The sequence below is a fragment of the Macrosteles quadrilineatus genome, unplaced genomic scaffold, assembly GCF_028750875.1.
Source record: "Macrosteles quadrilineatus isolate MER2022 unplaced genomic scaffold, UCM_ALF_1.0 Scaffold_8__2_contigs__length_117827958, whole genome shotgun sequence".
Taxonomy (NCBI): Eukaryota; Metazoa; Arthropoda; class Insecta; order Hemiptera; family Cicadellidae; genus Macrosteles; species Macrosteles quadrilineatus.
In genome coordinates, this window is record NW_026542601.1 from 8,594,020 (window position 1) to 8,609,302 (window position 15,283).

Genomic DNA, 15,283 nt, shown 5'->3' on the forward strand with positions numbered 1-15,283 from the left:
CCAACTATTGACAACACATCCAACAGTAGCTTCTCAAATCCTTAAATACTAAAGTAAACACGTTATTAAAAAAAATCATCTAACCAGGTATGATTGCTCCGGAAAACTACACGTTTCAAAACACTTCTCAAAAAATAATTTAACACCAAAACAGTGCTCTGAAAGAATAGGTCATGCACTTATTTCCCTAAAAGACCAAAAATCAACCAATTGCTCAACGTTTACGTCATTGACTGCTGTTGAAGAAAACATCCTCTATGAGGGTCATCATCAATGCTTTCTTGGGCTTCACGAAATCACTGGTGCCACTGAAAAACTTGACTTTTCCCCATCGCCCCTTCTCCATAAGCTTAAATTAACAACTCAAGAGTCTCACTAGGTAGATCCAAAGGTACTTTGAAACTGTGTTTTTGAGCAGTGTCTGTTGAAGTTATGCCATTCTCAGCAATGTCTGGATATCATCCAAAGGAGGTCTCAGTTAAGGGAAGAGGTTCCAAAGGAGATCTCAGGTAGAGAAAGAGGTTAGAAATATTTGTCCGCCCCAATTTACACTTTTGCAGGCCCACTACTCAACACCGGGTTCCACTTCAACGTGGGCAACTGGCCGGGGCACGTGGAGACAGCTGGGAGCCGCACGGGGGCCTGTGATTGGCTGTTGACCAGTGATGACCTTGTAGCGTCCGGTGATAGCGAGGGCATCTTCTTATCAGTGGCTCACTGGTACCCGCCCCACACCAGCTGCACGTACCTCATACAGGGAAAACCCAACCAGATAGTACGGCTGTACTTCCCTAGGTAAGCTCCCTCAAGATGAGGCTAGGTTATTCAAGGCAAGTGTACAACATACTAGTCAGCGAGTAAAAAGCAGTCTTTTTGACGGGTAAAACCTAAAACTCCCACTACATTTCCTAACCATTTCCTCCTACATGATTATAATCCAATTTTTTGCTTGTGCACAAGCAACTGTGAGAATACTTGGACAGTGTAAAGATTTAGTTTACATAAAACCCGGTGAGTAGCCTATACATTTTCTCGCCGAACTATATTTCTCTAGACATTATTTTATTAGATGCTATCAAGCAAGTTGGTGAGTACTTTAGGCTAGTTTACGATTTGCATGTGAAAAACTCTAGTAGTAAGTTGTAAACTCGCTTTGTTAAATCAAGCCTTTATGAAATCTACATTATTCTGTCTAAATAAATCTCAAAGTTTTCCTTAACCTAAACTTAATGTTAGCTTAATATTGACTATCATTACTAAGCTCCACCTGTCTAAAAACGACATAATAATAGCTAAACGCATAATGTCTAATAGGAGGAGTTATCTGTATGATTCGTATGAATAGCAAACCGTTTGCTTTTTAATTTTACTTACATGTCTGCATTTGAAATAAATGTTTTGTTTGTAAAATGGTGTTTGAGAATAATTGTTTGTAAACCGTTGGGAATTAATGAATACTTTATTATGTAGATGAAGCAGAGTCTTCGTGTAGCCATAGATAAAGGCGTATTAAGTTTAAATGAATGAGAATTAAGTACATAAATAATGTGACTCTATCTAAATCCTTTCTACTTTGACTACAACGAAATCTAGAGGTTGGAGCCTGGGGAATTTTCAATCTAGAAGTTTTATACTATTTAAATTATTATGTTATTAAGGTGTTTATTTAATTTACGTCATCGTAGTTTGGATGAGTCAATTCACATCAAATCACAATTCAAATCACATCAGCAATTGTTTAATTATTATTCCATGTCCTTAGAGTCCTAAAATAGTGTTCAATAAAAATGCTTTTCGACGAGTGTTCATTAATAGCTACCAAAATACTAAAAAGAATGGCAAACAACGAGAACATTTTGAAATTTACACCTACAACAAACACTTTAAGCTAAACGGTTATTTAATTCTGAGCAAATTATGAACACTATATTTTTATATTCACCTACTGCATTAAAATACAAATGTATAAGGGAAAGTATTTAAACGCCTTTGTATTGGTTATAAAGTCCGTGTTGTCTGATCTCTACGAAGAGTTTAACAACAGTTATCGATCAAAGCTTATCTTTCCGGCTAGTTGTAATAAACTTAAATTCATTGTTGAACTGAGAAGAGTAAGTAAATTTGTTTACGTTTTTTAATTGAATTTTTTTTGTGTCAAGAAACTCCGTGTAAGTTAAGTTTAAATTATTTTACATTTTTTCATCCCTTCTTTAATACAGGATAAAATGAGCGATTGACATCCGGACCCTTGCAAATTCGACGAAATCTGATGTCCTACTTACCGCCTATTATGACCTTATTTTCCCACATCTTACCTATGCCTTGCCCATATGGGGGTATGAGAATAAGTGGACCTTATTTCTATTCCATTTGCAGAAGCGGGCATTTAGAGCTTTATTTTCTTTAAAAAGACGACAAACCTGCAAACCATTTTTTTCAAACTGCAAACATCTTAACGTTTCCATCACTTTACATCTACAAAACCTTGTCATTCCTAAGCAAAACATCGACAAGTTCAATAGATCCCATAACCATACTTACAATTTAAGAACTTCTTAAAATCTTCCAATCCCTGTCTACTGTCAACCTTTATTTTTTTTTAAATCTCCGTTACAATGCAGTAAATATCTTTAACCACCTTCCAACGCATCCAAAGGCAGAGTCAAGAAAGGCCATCTGAAATTCAAAAGAAAGTTAAAATCTGTTCTATTAAATAAATGCTAGCCTACTACAGCGCCCGTGACTTCCTGACTGAGAGCTGGAATCTTAATTTTCCTTTAGACAGATTGATTTGTAAATAGTATGTTTAAGTTAATTTTATTATTCTAAGTTCAATTCCATTGTATATTATATTATTTTGACCTAACCTATACATGTAATTGTCTACTTGGTTCAATAAACGAGGTATTGAGTTATTGACGACCACCTAGTTGGAGCAAGTCTGCTTTTAATAAAACGCCAGGTTAATGGGAAAAGAATTCCAACATCTTCAACACAAAAGATTGATGAACTATTAAGCCCTAAACCAGTAAAACGTAACTTATTTAATGAACTCTTGTTATGTGTGATTTCAGTTTTAGAATCAACCGGATAGAGTCGCCCATCACAGTGTTTGATGGGGATTGTGGGGAGAGCCTCACTCTCTACGACGCATCTTGGCCTGATGACGCCCGTATCATCAAAACGTTCTGCGACACGTTCTCTAGACCAATGGAGAAACACGACTTTGTCTCCACAGGGGACGCTCTATTCGTCAGGTTCGAGAGCAAAACTGGAAGTTACTCCGGGTAAGTAGAACTATGGACAAATATAATTAAATGATCGACAGCAGTGCTGCAGTTTCTATAAATTCTGGCATCCACCGCTAGGAGTACCGTGTAGTTACGTAGTGAGTGCCGTAACTACACGGTGCTCCTAGCAGTGGACGCCAGAACTTATGTTAACTGTGGCACTGCTATCGGTCTATATTTAATTCTCTTTGTTTGTGTTAGAACCAATCATGTCAATTAATCAATTATGCCTATAGTAATTATAACTATAGTGTATTGCAGTCGAAACAATACATTGGGTTTATTTGCTATTTTATTTCCCGTTGGTGCCTGGACATCAACACTAACTAAGATTTGTTTACTAAGTAAAAATATTTTTTTCACTTTTTTTAAGCTATTGGGTCTTTTTTGAGTTCGTTAAAGCTAAAACATCAAGAGATTGCGAAAATGTAATTTAATCATATTTGAAATTTGATTGAGAACTTTTAATTTCAGCTTTAATTGCAGTATTACTTAATTATTTCTTTCCACGTTACATATTGCTTATAGTCTATGTACATATTTAATAAATGAATTAATGATATTACAGTTGGCTTTTATTAGGAGTGACTTATATACGGTAAATAATATTCCCATAAATCAGAACTGAGTGCTAGAGAGTATCTTTATTCGAAGTCTTTATTTTACTGTAATATAGAGTGTTCTTTTTATAGAAAACGATAAATTAGATATGAAAGGCAATAAGGAAAAGCGGGAAAAATTATATTGTAAGGATTGTAACACAAAGTTTTTACACCAGAATCATCGATGTCTTGGCTTCCACGAATGTAAAGATTTTTACTGAGTTAAAATATCTGCTTAGCTTAACATATAAAGGGTGGCTGAAAATTAACTTGCACCCCCTTTAATTTTTTCAGATATTTAAAATCGATTTGCGGCACCTTGTTTGGATATGAAGGGCTACAATAATTATAGTCAGTTTTAAAAATTTTGCCCTTAGATAAGTGATTAAGGGATTAAGTGGTGGTATTTTTCAAAAAATTCAAAATTTTCAAAATTGGCCGTAATTATTGTAGCTCCTTCTCATACCTTAGAAGGTTGCTACAAACAGATTTCAAATATCTCAAATGGTGCAAATGTTTAGGGTGGGTGTAAGTTACTTTTCAGCCATCCTGTATATTTTACGGTATATATTTCAATGTATATAAATTTATCAATCTAATTTACATTTTTATATGATTTTTTTACCGTATATCTGAACAAAATTGTATCTCGTGTTTTTAAAATTGGTTGATCTCTTATGTTAGTGTTTAGTCCGGTTAGTTCGTTGTAGTAACATCTATATCCACTGTTTCATGTATGTCAAAATTATGCATATTTAAATAAAAAGTTTAACTATTTGGCTGTATTATGAATATTGATAGTGCTTTGACTCTGTAAAAGAAATTTTAGAACAAAAAACAAAATATTGACAATAATTCTAAATAAGTTAAATTTTTACCTTTTTTAGATCTTCTCTGTACTACTGGGCACATTACGATTTCTTCAACAACACAAGATACGGTCGCCCAGTTCAAGATACCGTCTGTGACGAAGAAATCGCTTCCTGGACCAAGTCTTCGGGATATCTCAGGTAACTAAGTACTACTCAATTATTACTCAATCTATCACTTGTTGTTCCAGTTGGAACTCGATAACTCATTTTACTTTTCATACGAGGATAAAATGGATAAATCTTATTTATATCTTATCCTCTTTCGACCTGTCTAAAACATACAGTACACTGAAAGAAAAAACTAAAATGGTTTGCATCTAGGTGTTTAATTTGGCTAACTACTTTGCTTATATATTTTCTAAAGTATATTATTTTAAATATTTGACTTTGATTGATTTTGATTCTAAGAAGTAAAAGTTTGTGGAATATGTCAAACTTTTATCCTTGACGGTAATATCAATACTGAGCGGTAACCATTTGTATTTTACTAGGCACACATTCTGATAATTAATAGATGCTTTCAAAACATACTCAATATCTCTTCAAATTCTTTGAAGCTAAAAAAAACATCTTTCAGACTGTCAGCCGTGCTGCGGTTACCATGGTTACCATAGGTTCTGGCACACACCGCTGGGAGCACCATGTAGTTACGGCCTACGCGCTACGTAAACTACACGGCACTCCCAGCGGTGTGCACCAGAACCTATGGTAACCACAGCACAGCTGACGGTCTATATTTAATTCTTTTTGTCTATGCAGTTCTCTACAGACACTGCACTCAAATAATTTCGTATTATAAACTAAACACGAATTATTTTATGTACAGTAAGGTGATGTGTCTAAATAATTAATAAACTGAATGAAAACGATTTTGTATTTTGCCCTTTACAGGTCTCCAGTGAATACACTCGTCTACAAACGTACCGAAGCCGATGGAGATCTTCATTGCCGATACAAATTCATCACGGACAACAGACTGTTTGCAAGAGTTATCCTGACAATCAAAAGTATCAACTTTAAGGTATGACATATATAGGTATATTGATCATAAATGAGATAGTTGTATAGTTAATTCAGTTAATTTGTGTTTTTACCAGGAAAGTTTTGGGGTAGTTTTGATTTTTTCCATTTCTTATGTATTTTGGGGTGCTGAATCCGAATCTGAGGTTTGCCAACAAAAATTCTTGACGCAACATTGACAAAAATGAGAAAAATATGGAAAAAATGATATTTTTTGTAATATTTAGCTTATAACTCAGAAACTATCAACTTTTTGTAATTAGTCTGTATTATAAAAATTAAAGTACACAAAATTTGCTACAAAATGTACCCCTAATGTGGTAATCTCCGATGAACCGTTTAGGCTCCAGAGCTATTTGAAAATTGGAACATTTTGTGTTAGTTTTTAAATTTCTCCAATTATTCTGTCAACGACACATATTCATTGTATATGCCCAGGCAAAGGTCTTATACAAATCCAAAGTGTTAAAATTGATTAATTTTGTGTTACTGAACCGTTGACTTTTTATTTAGTGTACAGAAAAGATACACGATCTGTTGCCGTTTAAATTATCCTCGCTCAGAGGGTTGTAATGAGGCAGGTTCTGGCAAACGTTTCGATGCATTATTTGTGAGCATTCTAGCTTGTTCATCTGGACAATTTAAAAAAGGTTAAAAGTATAAAAAAATTACTCATATAATAATAAGTGATGCCAAAATCAAAACTATCAAAATTAAAATAACACCAATCAATTAATCATGTAATATCTTATGCACCTGATGACGTGATATTAAGATATACGTAAATAATAAAATGTTATGTAGGCATATACTGTTTCCAAGCATTTACATTGTGTGTAGATTAAATAGATTGTAGGTCCTAAGGCGTAGGGCATAGGCCTACATGAGAGTGGTAAGGGTTAATTGACTTAAGATAGTCAATAAAAATTTTGGCTAGAAAACTAAAACCAACGTTGCCTCACTGCCCCCAACTCAAGCAGCTGTGTGGACATAACTCGCTTAGAGTTTACATTTACATTCGGGTGAAAAAAATTAGTGTTGGCCTATGGTAACAGTGCCAATCACTCTAAGCCATGCATCGGTCTTGAAATTTTACACAGAACATTTTATAATGGGTTGCCAATACGATTGAGGACGTACAATGGGCTGTGATGCTAGAGTCTAAGTAAGTAAGAAAGTAAGTATAGTACCAAACACACATCTCTTTATTTATTAACTTGTTAAATCTACACACAATGTAAATGCTTGGCAACAGTATAATATGCATACATATCATTTTATTATTTACGTATATCTAAATATCACGTCATCAGGTGCATACGATATTAAACAACCTTATCCTAAATTTCCCTAACTTAATCCAGTAAATTTGTATTTAAATTCACTCATAGCGAGAAAGTTTTGGGGTAGTTTTGATTTTTTCCATTTCTTATGTATTTTGGGGTGCTGAATCCGAATCTGAGGTTTGCCAACAAAAATTCTTGACGCAACATTGACAAAAATGAGAAAAATATGGAAAAAATGATATTTTTATGATATTTTTCACTAGCATCTTCCAAATGCTAGTGAACCACTTTAAACAAAAAGAAAAAGCAATGACACACTCCTAATAAATAATAGTGACATTTGTATTGAGTAATTCAAGTCACAAATTTGTAGACATGGAAGTAATTTTGAAACCCATGATTGTCTGTTTTAGAAACTTGAGTTGATAAAAAGAGATTACCTTTTAAAAGTAAACCAAAACTTTTACAACACGAGCACGAAGTATGAAAGAATAATGCATACAAATCTTTTATTGAAGTCCTACTTCGGGCTTAAAGATTACTGGACGATATCATTCACCATTATGGTTCATTTAAGACATATGTATTGTCTTTTAATGTGTTCATTATAGGTTTAAATAAATCAAATAGTGTTGAAGACATATATTTTCCTTTCTTTATAGGATCACCCATTCAACTCAGCTCCCCCAGAGGAGTGCTGGGACGGCAGAATGGACAAGCTGGTCATCTGGGAGCCTGCCCTGGTCAACATATCGTACCATCCTCCAAGCATCGCTACCATCCCAAGCTCTGGCAAGGCAGGAGCACACTGTCTCTGCAGAACAACCCCCTCCAAGGGGGGCCGACCAGTTACCATAGTGACGTCATCCACGGAGACGCTGAATCTAGAGTTGATGGTTGATGTAGGTCACTCAGCCTCTAGCTACTTCAAACACCCTAGTCCGTTGTTTGAGGCCACATATGAGTTTATCCATGGACCACTGTGTGGACCTGCCAACATCCCTGCTAGTACTGAGGGTGAGCTTCACTACCCTCACTATGAAGCTCTCGGCTTCACAGAACCTCCAAGGTCGTTGAAGTGCCTCTGGGAAATCAAGGTTAACCGGGAAAGAGACGTGTGGTTGCACTTTGACAAAGTCAGGTTTGCAACAAGAGATTGCCAAGATGGAAGAATAGAAGTTTACCTCCCTTCAAGGCCTGAAATTCCATACATGACCATTTGTGGACACAACGTCAGCGCCAAGGAAATGCAACCGCTCACCTCTTTGGATCTTACTCCTCACACTGCATCAGGCTACAGTTCACAGCCGTCGGTGAAGATCCAATTCATCGGAACAGTCACTCCAGCAAGAGCCGGGTTCAAGATAGCTTGGACAGAATTGTTCCATCTTCCGAGGAACGCTGATGGGACTTTGATGACCTCGAAGATGATTGATGATGGAATGACAGGCTCGCTGCAGAGTGATGATTGTGGATTTGTCTGTCCAGGAGAGAATGGTCTTTGTATTCCCTCTTCGCTAGTGTGCAATGGTGTTATGAACTGTCCTGGTGTAGTTAACGGAAGTCTGGCCGCTGACGAGGCTCTGGAACTCTGCGCAGCAAGGATCGACCAAAGCCAAGCAAACTGGTTCGTCATTGCTATAGGAGCGACTGGAGGCGGTCTGTTGGCCATCGCGTGCATCGTGCTTCTTTGCAAGTGCTGTTGTTGTTGCTGTGGCAAAAACGATGACGATGATTACTGATATCACGCTTCCCCTGACCGCTATCATCTTCCACGAGAGAGATAAAGTCTTTGGTTTCGTCGTGGTTGAAATCAAGTGCTGGGAGCCCCTTTTAAGGTTTACCTATCAACTACCTTTATTTGATGATAAGTAAAATATTTCTCGCATTACTTCTTTTCCGAAGAGAAAATTTTTAAATCCAAAACAAATTTGTAACAACATTATTTCTTTGCATATGATACTATGCAAATGTCCTATGACCAATTTAATTTTATTTAGGACCTATTTAGTCCTACGACGACTCAAGTCATGGTAAAAGCTTAACAGCTAAACGTACTTGTCTTTAAGCTAAAACCTAATTATTGACGGTATTTTCTCTCTAAGTCCACTATCTTATTTTTTTACGTTACGTTTACAATGTCCTTCACGTAACCATTGATCTTTCCTTGATTCTAATTTGTTATTTTATTGTATGGCAAAAGCATAAATCTATATTACATAAAGTTAAATTATTTCCACATATGTAGTTTTCTAAGGTTTTGCAAAGAGTTTGAATGGACAATTTAGAATTGGTAATTAAATTATATAACATCTGTAGCTTTCTTTACTTTTCTATGTAATGTATACTTTCGTAAGAGTACATTCACATGATTAATTGTCAACAAGACCTTCATTCACCCCTCCGGCTAAGAGCCAATGGGCTCAAAACTGTATTATGTGTATTTTCTCATTAAATCAACCTAAGCTCATATTCAAGGGGCTCCCCATCAACACGCCAATCACGACTTACTCACTGTGATTTCGGACACGTTTTATAAAGTGACATTTTTTATCAGTGTGTTTTGTGAATGCTCTTTATATTTTCATATTTAGAGGTAAGTCTAGAGCTCTTTCAGTGTAGCAAGACCTAAATCTAAATGCCAGGCTTTTTCTTTTGTAACTCTCAACAAAATTAACTATTTGCGGTGTTAAGATTTTGTTGCTATTGAAAAATACATTTTGGAAAACTGTTATTGGGTTAGGAAGTAAATTACCCGTTTAGTTATATATATTAAGGAAAAAGAAGGAGAAACTGAAAAAAACAATCATTAAAAAGGTAACCGAGCTCTTGCAAAAATTTTAATTACGGTCCAAGATTATTTTTCTATTATGCATTAACAGTTGTAATACTATAAAACGTATTTTTCTTTTTCGCCTTGGTTTATGGCCTGGTATTCAGATTAAAGCCTTTTTGCCGTAAGAAACTGTAGTGTTCATGTTTATAAAAACTTTTATAAATATTTCTGTATCTTACGCGTCGTTTGAGTTTATATAATTACGGCCTACAACACACTGAGGATAAATTGTTGATTGATTTATTCATCACGTAAAACATTTTAAATTTTGTTTATAGGTTAATATTAAGTTACCATAGCTTTAAGCGTAATAAATATACGTGAAATATAGTTTGTATGTAGATAAAAATATATATTTTATACAATTTTTCCTGTGAAATAAAAACAAAATTTTATGCATCACCATTAAGTTTACAAATAATTTAACATTCATTAATATTTTAAAACTAAATTTCACTAAAGCAATATTTCTTATTCTAAACGTTACTTTAAAAGATTTACTCATTTACATATTTTTCTAAGCAATAAAAAAATCCTTAACATTCAAAATTGTGAGTGAAATCAAACAATTACAAAAGTATAAGGCCATGTAAAAATTCTTATTGTTTAGTACAGCTGATTTTATGGATATAATACTTGACAATGTAAAATTAACTTTGATCAAAGTGCTCAAAACATTTTTATAATCATAAAAATTGTTCAACGAATATGTTAACCAATAAACCATTCCCTATTAAAATTCACGGAGATAACGTGAGCTATGAAATGTTATCCTACATTTTTATTTTAAAACAACACTGTCTGCTTATGATATAAAAATAAAAATAGTATACGAAAATAAAACTAATATGTATGAAAGAACCAAAACTAAGTTAACAATTTTGGCCACCTGATATTTCAAAGCTGGACCTTTCTCTTAGAATACCGTAGAGAAGACCATTATATGTCATATTTCTCCTGTTCACCTACCACAGAAGATGTACTGTACGTAGGACCATCGCTTAGCCATAGCATAGACAAATAGAATTACATATAAACCAAAATCGGTGCTGCATTTAGCATAAGTTCTGGCATCCACCGCTTGGAGCGCATGTAGTTAAGGCGCACGCGCTACGTAACTTCATGACACTCCTAGCAGTGGACGCCAGAACTCATGCTAACTACAGCACAGCAGGCGGTCTATATTTAATTCTATTTGTCTATGACCATAGTCTGACCGGCTTCAAGCAATCTGTAGCTGATAAAATTTGTATTGTATATTTTAATAATAAAGAAATTTTTGAGGATGACCATGTCTTATATTATACTTCCCAAAATATTTTTATATGGAGTTTATAAGTGATTTATAGATTATTAAATAACTTAAGTACAATGTGGCATTTAGTATAAAGAGCAGGCAATGATGTTGAATGGTGGATTCCCTTCTGGGATATAAATAATGTAGGAATATTTTTGACAGTTTTAAAACACTCATTAACATTCACTATTAAAAAAGCGTAATATATATTAAAATTATTTTCAGAACATGCACTTCAGATAGATGAAACAAGTTCGCATACCTCTTTTTCATATTTATTCATGAGTACATGTCATTTAAAAATTAGGCAAGTGATTTGGTTAGTAATCATATGATGGATTTGTATTTATGATGCAGTGCTTATCGACGCTAATAATATTGTTATCATCATTGCAATAAATGTAAAATACTCCCGCCGCAACAAACTTGCAGACTAAGCGAATTTCCGTTTGCCTGGCTGGATTTCTACTAAAATATTCCCTAAAATTGCCAGATTTATTTCTTATTTAAATACTATTAATTTTAATGAGTACTTAGGTTTTCTGCTAGGGAAGGTATTGAGGTATTTTTTTATTATTTTTATAGTTTAGTATCGAATAAATAAATTGGACAAATTTTATTAAAATATACTCATAAATAAGCAAATTTAAACAGTTTATTTATTCTCCATAAAAAAAACATAGGAATTTTAAATTTACATTTTGTTTAATTATCTCCGCAACCGTTAGGCATACAACAACGCTCCAATATACAAAATTAATTATTTTTAAGCTCTACAAAATGGTTTTAAAAGAAAGAAAGTTTACATGTTTAGGGTAAAAATAGGAAACCCCGATTTTTACACCTTAAAAACCCCCATACACACCTGTTTTCATAGTCCGATCATACAGGTTCGCGAGCTTGTTCAAATACACACGTTTATACAAAATTTCTAAAAAATAGGATCGGGTGTCTTGGCCTCTGAGGACCCCAAAAAGAACAAGTAAATCGGTCCCGGGTCTAGGTCTTACCATGAGACTTACGGTAATAGCTTATTCCCTATATGGGAAATTCGCCAAAACTCAAACATTCGTTCATTTATGATGTATAAAGCCATCATATAGCTCATTCGGAAAGCCCATCATATGGAAAGCCCATTTTCCATGGTTAGATATTTTATACATTGGCCCTTTAGCACGATATGTCAATGCTATCTTTAGGTTTATGAAGTTTTGTTTCATACAAGTTGTTTTATACCCGTATTAAGTCGATAAGGAACTTTTACTGACAAAGTAAAGTAATAGAGGAATGTTTAGTGATGAATTTTTGTATCCATATGTTATAAGTTAGGATCTAAGGGATAAGTCATTGAACTCGTAATGATGAATAATTAACAATATGAAACTCTATATTGGCATTATGCACCATTTTATACCAACATAAGACTATTACTGCCTAATACAGATTGCAATTCCAAACACAAAGCTGCTAACAAACAACATTGTCATGTAACTCGGAGCACCAAGTGTATATAATCAGCTTTCTAACTATTGTTGAGCTCAACAGCTGTTTGTAGAGTTATCGCCTTACTAGCATTGCATAAGTTGTTACTCTATAACTTTGTGTGGTTTTTATGTTTTCAATATATAATTGGCTGTGGTGGGTAAAAAATGTCAGATATATGGGTAATATAAACTTTTGTTCTAATTTTAAGAGAGGGTTTCGGATGGGGAATTCATTTTGAACTACTTTAGGTAAGTAAAATTCTTACTGTTCAGATGAAAGTGGGTTTTAAGTGTTTCCCCTCTATATATTCTGGAGGAGTCTCAATTGTAACTAGCAAAAATTCATTTGACTATTATGGTGACCTTAAAATTTTACTATAGCTTTTAAACACTGCAGTAGTTTTTTTAATCTATTATTAATATCTTTTATTACTAATTTGGTTATATGTTTTTAATGGGAAGAACTGCAACTTATTTTCTAAACAGTAATGTTGAGTCTTTAAGAAGACGATTTAAATTCAGATAAAACAATGATCTTATATATTTAATAATTTGGTTTTCCGAATTCGTTTGGCTCCAATACCCGACCAACTTTCATGATTGAGGTCTCAAATTGAACGTATGCACGCACAGATTTGCCATCAAGCATCGACATAGATTTATAATCCCACTCGGCTTATACGTAAACGAAATTTTCTCCCCATGTATCTTCTTATTCTTAATTTTATGTGTCATTATACTTAAGAACTATTTATACCTACTTTATATTAGTTTTCAAATATGTTGTACTGTGTTTTTTATAAGCAAATCATCCCTATGTTGTCACTGAAATTATACCACCATAAGCTTACCTTTGTATTTGATCTATTGTTTGGTAATCTGTGAGACCTTATGCATGTACAACCACAGACATATTTCACGGTGTCTAATCTTCCTTGCTAAGAAATTCACCCTCCCCCACTTAGTTGCTCGAGGTAAATAGTCTAGTGTTTCGCATAAACCTACTTCATTATTGCACTAAACAATTTGATTTAGATCGATAAAAATGCAACAACTAATTAGAGAAATCAAGTAAGATTTTAACGTGTTGTGGTTATTGTAGTTATTAAATATATTAAAAAATTGTAGCATTTTAATCAATAGTTTTATAAAAAATACTGACTGGTTAAAAATATGCAACTAAACATTGTTAAATGTGCTAAATTGAGCGAAAATACACAAAAAAAAAACAAAACAAAAAAAAAACTCATGATAGTAAGGATTAGTTTAACATACTTACTAGAACATACTACTTAAGCTATTTAAGTAACATGCTTGCTCTGTGTAACACATATTTTGCAACGTGCCAGTGTCAATTAACTGTTATACGAAATAATCAACCCATTCTCCATTATCATGCAGATATTTTTTTATATTTATTAAATTAAATCTACTACGAAAACCTAATGAAATTTGAAATAAAAATAGAAATAATAGTCCGTTTGTTGTAAATGATCTTCTTCACACGAAATCTCACAATGCAAAATACAAAGCCTATAAACGTTCCGGTTACAAGAGGAAAGCGTTAGGAGGGAGCTATTTTTGGAGGGAGGGCTTAAAATATTTATTCCATCCCAGAGGACGTTTACTTTACTTAATGGGCGTCAGGGGCCACCTAATGAAAACTTGAGTACTTTGATTAAGACATAAATTATCTCTTTATGTGTTAGCTTTACTGGTGCTAAACCATTTCGTCGCACATTGGTGGAATTTTAAATTTTATACTTAGGTATATTGAACTATGTCCAAGCTTTAGTGGGTTTTGGTGTAGATATTTTCTTGGATACTGTAAAGGTTGTTTAAAACCTTAGTATGTTACAGTGAATCAAATAAATAATGTATAATACGTAATTATAACCAAAATCAAAATAGTCTAAAGCATCTTTTCCTTTTAAGTTTTACCAAAAATCCGTAACGTAAAAAGCCAAATGATTCAACTAACAACTAAAATAATAAATTTAAAAGCTGTGATTTTAGATCTATGTTGGTAAGTTCAGCTTCTTTTTTTGCTAAACATAAATTATAATATTTGAAACTCTGCATTCTTTAAAATAAAAATTTCCAAACTCTTCAATATTTGAATTATTACTCAAAAACTAATGATTGGTACCCTGTAATTTTCTCGCTTTTGAACATTATAGATTTTTGTATTAAACCGTAGCATTACTGTTGTTGACATATATACTTGTTTTTAACGTTGTTTATTCAAATATAACATTAATAATTATTTAAATGTGTTTTAAATAATTTTAATATAACTACCTCGACGATGAAATAAAACTAATTGTGATAAATTACTGAGAATTTGATATGATACATAATTAGTGTAATTAGTTGGTTGACAAATTACAACTTTTGACGAAACAACAAAAATGCATACACTAATGGTAATAATATCCAATTATTGTTGCCTATTTTGAAACATGTGGCATTACAGCATAAGGAAAACCCTTGCATTATTTTGATACTACCAAACCTGAATTAAATTATAACTTAACGTTGTAAAAGAGTTATATATTATTCTCATATACTATTTACCACCAACACTTGAACTTAT

The 15,283-nt window shown here is 33.5% G+C and overlaps 1 protein-coding gene across 1 annotated transcript in view; it reads left to right on the forward strand.

The window, feature by feature from the left end:
* The window catches only part of LOC129000002 (cubilin-like), an 87,677-nt gene extending 78,693 nt beyond the window's left edge, over positions 1 to 8,984 (forward strand). The window contains exons 9-13 of the mRNA XM_054426842.1: positions 561 to 795; positions 3,075 to 3,287; positions 4,780 to 4,902; positions 5,656 to 5,785; positions 7,733 to 8,984. Of these exons, the coding sequence (XP_054282817.1) occupies positions 561 to 795; positions 3,075 to 3,287; positions 4,780 to 4,902; positions 5,656 to 5,785; positions 7,733 to 8,812 (1,781 nt within the window). The 3' untranslated portion in view covers positions 8,813 to 8,984. The remainder of the gene's footprint in view (positions 1 to 560; positions 796 to 3,074; positions 3,288 to 4,779; positions 4,903 to 5,655; positions 5,786 to 7,732) is intronic.
* The last annotated feature ends 6,299 nt before the right edge of the window (positions 8,985 to 15,283 follow it).